Raw genomic sequence first — 5,940 nt, forward strand, 5'->3', positions numbered from 1 at the left:
TTGCCCACATATTTGTGACACCAGGTCTTGACACACAGACTAGTAGACTTATGACTTTGGTTTTGCTTACATGACTTCGATTTGTATTTGTGGCTTCCACTTATTTATTTTAGAATTGCAAACTTCTAGATCTTTTTAACAAACAAAGAAAAATCACTACTTACTAATTTGTTTAAAAATGTGAAATCACTAGATTGATCAGTGTTGGCTTGCTTAACAACGGTGTTGAGCGTCATCACGGCCTATAATAAAATTGGGACGTGACGGTCAAGAACATAATAGACTTTTCATGTGAAATGTTTGTAAAATCTGGTCAAAGTGATTATTGTGATAGCTAGTGCACAGTAAAAATGATTTTTGTGTAACAAAAGGAAGAAAAGTGACTTTTGGGTAATGAACACAAAGTTGAATGACTTTTACGTAACAAAAGAAAGAAAAAAGACTTTTAGGTAATGAACATAAAGTTGAATGACCACCCATGAAATTTATTCCATATTCTGATGTTTTGAAGGAAATTACTAATGCAAGGAAAGACATAAACAAGGAATTCCTTTGCCTCCCTGAAGTATCAATCGTTTGTCCTCGAACGAGTTATAAATCTTGTGCGCATAGTAGAAATTTTAGAAAGGATGATTCACGGATTCAAAAAATAAAATTCAAAACATTGTTATGTTGTTGTTTGTTGAACCTGTCAATATATGACGATAAATATTCTAGATAAATAATCTGTTAATTACGTAAACAAAAGGCCTCTACTAATACCTTATTTTAAATTAGCAATGCAATTATATTGTTCCTACTCCGTCATTTTCAGATGATAAAAGGCGCCAGCAGAATTTGTCATGCATGTATCTACCAGGTGAGAAGGTAGATGCTCACTAAACGTTGCTGTATTATTTTATATTGAAAGAAACATCACATCTAGCTACAAACTTTCATATAATCATTGATAAAATTGAAGATCATAAAAATTAATTCTCAAATCAAACATTACTAGAAAGTAATTCTCAAGGGTATTATCCTCATATTTTCATGGAGTCAACAAGCAATGAGGTGATTTTGTCTTTATATTCGCCTTGAGTATTTATAAAATCATTCTCCTGGAAACCAATTACCAGTCGTGTAGGATTTATAATTCGTTCGAGGACAAACGTTGGTACTTGAGAAGGGCGGAAGAATTCTGTGTTTATGTCTTTCCATGCATTAGCCATTTCCTTGTCAACCGCAGCATATGCCTCTTGCTTCGAAACTCCATGTTCTTTCATGTAGCATTCAATGAATGAAGCTACATGTCCTCTTTGTTGCTCAAACTGCACCCAATAGATGGATTTCATTATTTTCAGTGTAAAACTATTACATTTACACTTCTTTTTAGCTTAAATAACCTATTTATATGTAATAATATTACAACTCTGAGTAGGTTTGATTCATTCAGATCTTGTATAGAGCCTTATAAGTATATATTAAGATGGTGTTCATTTATATTCATGTGAATTTGACATTTTACCACTATTTATTTATCTACCCACCACTATAGCATAATCACCATCACCAGTCTCCAGTGACGATTCCAGAAATTTCTCAAAGGGTGTTCAGATTTGAAAGAAAAAAAATTTCTCAATGAAAGGTATTCAATATATGTTAAACATTTAAAATCTAATATTTTACTTACATACACAATGTAATAATTTTTTGTAATATTTTGACGAAATGTGGTTAGTTGACCATCCTTGACAAAAGGTGGCTTCACCCCTGCCAGCCTCCACCCACAACCAACACTGCTAGACCATTAACCACCGCATAACATAACCAACACCATCAACTCCTCCAGTGCCAACTACCACCACCACTCCCTCTATTGTCGATGGATCAATCATCTCCATCAACCATCATCAGCTACCATACACCTTTATTGTCAGTCACCACCACCCCACACATATCACCGTTATTTAGATATGTATTCAGATTCAGATATGCATCTTATTTTTAAGGAGAAAAAAAGAGGCCTAAATAGAATGTAAATTAATTTGTCGTACTTACATTGTGTCCAATAATATCGTCCTTTAATCTGCTTATTACTCCTGAAACTCGAAGAATCAAAGGATCATTTATCACCCATTCTAAAGTTTCTTTGGTTATAAGTTCCTCCAAACCAACCAAAGACGTTACTGCCATCAACATAATGCCAATGCTTGCACTTCCGTTTTCCAAATACTCGTCACATTTTGGAATATAGCCAACATTCAACCATTGGGCTTCCTTGAAATAGGCTCTGATACACTTTTTCATCTAAGAAGAAATAATAATCCAAAAAATTAACCTCAAATGTTTTCTTCCTCCAACTTTTTTTTATTCCTTGTAACTTATTTTCAAAGATTAATGAGACTAAGTTATTAAGCAAGCTTACCTCAAATTTTGCATAGTAGACACGGTCTGCTTTACCTTCTTTTGCCAATTCTTTTTCCATTTCATTGAAAAAATCTATTAAGACTTGATAAGCAGGTCTCAAATTGGGCGATATTGAATCCATGACACTAATATCACATCTGCACATTAAGATTTCATCAAAATGGCTAGTTAATGTTTACGACTACAACATATCATTTCTGAATAATAACATGTATTTGATGCACTTCATTTATTTCATTTTATGGGAGACCATTACTAATTAGACAGTTAAAAGAGAATTTTTTTGGACCATGATTGCTTTGAATCACTAGGGGTGTAAAAATGGGAGGGTTAGGCCGATTGTGAGCTGGTCAAAATAGGTTGAGTCATAAATGGGTGGGTCATTGACTCGCTCAAAAATTACTTGAGTTGAGATGCTTTGGATCAAGATGAGCTAAAATTTCAATCATAGTCTAACCCATCCAACTCTTACCAAACTTTAACTAATATGGATTGTTTTCTTATGAATTGTATAATTACTAAATTAGATTTTTTTTCTTTTGTTGTGGTCATATATAACATATCAAACAAAAAAAATATTTCTAAGATGTTTTGGCAAAGATACTTACGGATCAATTTGGACAAAAAATCAGTCCAGCTTTTAATAGGTTGGGCCTAAATGGATTGAGTTCAATAAATAAACGGGTCAATAACCAGCCTACAAATCACAAACAATTGTGACTTTATAGATGTAGTGTTTAAATATATGAATTTTGTTTCAGAAAAAAACATGAAGAATATTAAGTAGTTCGATTTTCTTTGTCCAATTCCTCCACATAAAATAGAGCGGAGGGAATAACATTCCTTTTCTACTCAATAATGAGGCCACAACAAGGGTTAAATTAGTTTATACTTTACCTCTCTATCGCATTTGTGAAAGCCACAATTTCGTCAAAGGTTGCATAAGCATCAAAAGTATCATCAACCATGGTTATGACATTGATTAATTTTCCTAGAATTTTTCTCGTACGACTATATTGAGGCTCAAATAACACTCCCACTGCCCCATAGTAACACTCCACCAATCTGTCTCTTGCATATGGAAAGTTGTTTGCATAATCAAGATCTTTCCACCAGTACCTGTAGTGCAAAAGTATTAGTGATCAGAAAAATTTTGTATCTCATTACATCCGAAGTACGATATTCATGTCATATTAAAGAGGTTAAGACTAATGAGTACCTTGTAAGCTCGTAAAGCTCTCTTTGGTACACCTTTTGCACAATGTTAAAATCCAATTTTGCAAATTTCAAAAGCAAATCATTATGTGATTCATTTTTCTCATACATACACATGTATTTCTTTGCTCCCAACCTTGGTAGATTTGTATAAATGGGCTGGCTTAAGGCTGCACTAACTTGAGCCTTAAGTGATGTGTTGCTCAATTTAGGGCCCATTGACTCCAAATTAGTGAGTGTAAAACTCAGAGCTTGTTCTAGAATTTCTTCCCCATGTACTCTTAGATGTGCTGCTTCATATAAACTTAATAATCCTTGTACATTTTTGGTGAGAGTTTCCTTGAACCTTCCATCTTTGTTGGTGAATTTCTTGAACGCATCTGATTTAACATCATGGTAATTAATTAGTATCCGAGATAAATTAAACTAGTTATAACAGGAGCGGAGCTAGAAGGTTATGTACCAGAAGATATGAAATGCCTTTGTTGTCTCAGTAGTCGAAAACGAAGAGCGGCAACATAAAGGTCGTCATCTTCATTTTCACTCTGTTGAAACAGATCAAAGATGTTCGTAATGGATGTTTGAATCTCATTTCCGAAATGATATGCAACTCCCAATCGTTGGTTTGTATCAATCAATTCAAGTTTTTGTGTACTATTATCAGGTGTTTCAACTAGCATTTGCCTGACTTTTTCTTTCAACTCTTCAAATTCAACTTTTTCTTGACTACTAATTTCCTGCACCAAAAGTTAGGGGTAATAGGATTTCCGCAAATAAAAAGTGTGTAGTTGGGAATCCGGGTATAGGTCCGGGGTACTTATGCATTTTCCCTAAAATCTAAGTTTTTTTATGAAACCAATTTTCATGCTATGTTATAATATATGTTCTTTATAACATCACTTTGTTATAACAGCCAAAAACATCCGACTGTTATAGAGAGGTTTGATTGCATTCATTACGTTAAAGGTTTCGCTGGTTGGAAAGATTCAAAAATTAATAACCTCATAACATAAAATTTCCCATAAAATAATAGTTTAAAAACACAGATTATATAGCATGCATATATATGAGTATGTAGTATCATACTGTGAGTTGAGGAGTGTAGGAGAGGAAATAGTCTCCCCAGACACTTGAGTGAAAATTTGCCAATGGACGTCCACTATCAGTAGTAGTAGTACTAATACTACTGCTGGAAGTATTATCATCCATTGCTGCAATCATCTTCAAATGACTCATATTTTTCTCTCTTCCTATAGAACTGGCATATAAATATGTATGTTTTACTGTGAGTTTTGAGTTATTGTTGGGGAGAAAATTATGAGAACAACCCCAAAAAACTGATTGAATATTTCCCAAGTGACAATAGCAGCTGATAGAAGAAGTAACCATTATTTGTTTCACTCTTTTCTCTCTCTATAAATGGTATTTCAGGTAGTTGTTGAGTTAAACTTGAGAGATTTACTGCTTGTATGGTGAAAGTATTTATAGTACAAATTGAGATGAGTGAAGTGAATTTTTCATGGGCTCAAAATAGGAGGTTAGGTAAAGATGTATGTATGAAGTTTAGGCATACATATTCAAAGTTTGACACGTATTATTTCGTGGGTTGAATCGTGCTGCCATAAGAAACCATTTCACTATTAAAAAATATTTTTTTCGGATTAGACAAGCCTACCTCTATTTAAGAATATATATAAGAATATATAAAAGTTAATAAAATTTAATAATAAATCCAACAAGTCATGTAATAGAGAATGTGTAAATAAGAATCAGTAGAAGAAATGAGGGAGCAGTAAACGAAGTGAAAGATAGGACAAAAGAAAAGTAACTTTGGCTAATGTGTTCTAATGGTGAGCTTTTCTTGGTACTATTTATAAGAGTTTTTGGAAGTTCTTTCCACGCCAAGTGTAATATTTGCATGGAAGAAATTGTGCACTTGTTTAAAGTGTGAAACATTTGGCCTTTAGGCTTCATGCAAGAAGCCACCTAATTGGTTTACAAAGCTACTTGTGACATACGTTGATGCCAATTATAAAATATCTTTTGAAATATATTATTTTTTAGCAACATGAATTGCCTACCATTATATAACGAATATTAAAGATCATATGCAATGAGTTTAACTAATATCTGCCGTTGATGGAAACTTTTTTCTACACGATTTAAAGTTATTCCTTTTACCTTTCTGATACTGAAATGTAGAATCCATAAGGATATAGAAATGCCACAAGTCTCGATATCATCAAATGAAAATTTAAGTTTCTAGCCATATACAAATCCTGAAAGTTACCAATTGCTACATTTAAATCTTGCATC

General features: G+C 33.1%; 1 protein-coding gene across 1 annotated transcript; it reads right to left on the bottom strand.

Annotated features, from left to right (window-relative positions):
* Window positions 1-1,022: 1,022 nt before the first annotated feature.
* On the bottom strand, window positions 1,023-5,640 carry LOC104233427 (sesquiterpene synthase 14-like). The gene is made up of 8 exons (XM_009786824.1): window positions 5,624-5,640; window positions 4,711-4,807; window positions 4,088-4,361; window positions 3,629-4,004; window positions 3,307-3,528; window positions 2,408-2,546; window positions 2,041-2,289; window positions 1,023-1,310 (listed from the first exon to the last, which is right to left on the bottom strand). The coding sequence occupies exons 1-8, from the start codon at window positions 5,638-5,640 to the stop codon at window positions 1,023-1,025; spliced, it is 1,662 nt and encodes a 553-aa protein (XP_009785126.1).
* Window positions 5,641-5,940: the final 300 nt, after the last annotated feature.

The sequence above is a fragment of the Nicotiana sylvestris genome, chromosome 1 (assembly GCF_000393655.2).
Source record: "Nicotiana sylvestris chromosome 1, ASM39365v2, whole genome shotgun sequence".
NCBI lineage: Eukaryota > Viridiplantae > Streptophyta > Magnoliopsida > Solanales > Solanaceae > Nicotiana > Nicotiana sylvestris.

What these genes read in the sequence shown, in the direction of transcription:
- LOC104233427 (XM_009786824.1), bottom strand. An exon ending in CCTACACTCCTCAACTCACA is followed by an intron (nt 4,362 to 4,710) that starts GTATGATACTAC and finishes CTTTTGGTGCAG; the next exon opens with GAAATTAGTAGTCAAGAAAA. An exon ending in ACGATATTATTGGACACAAT is followed by an intron (nt 1,311 to 2,040) that starts GTAAGTACGACA and finishes TATTGGGTGCAG; the next exon opens with TTTGAGCAACAAAGAGGACA.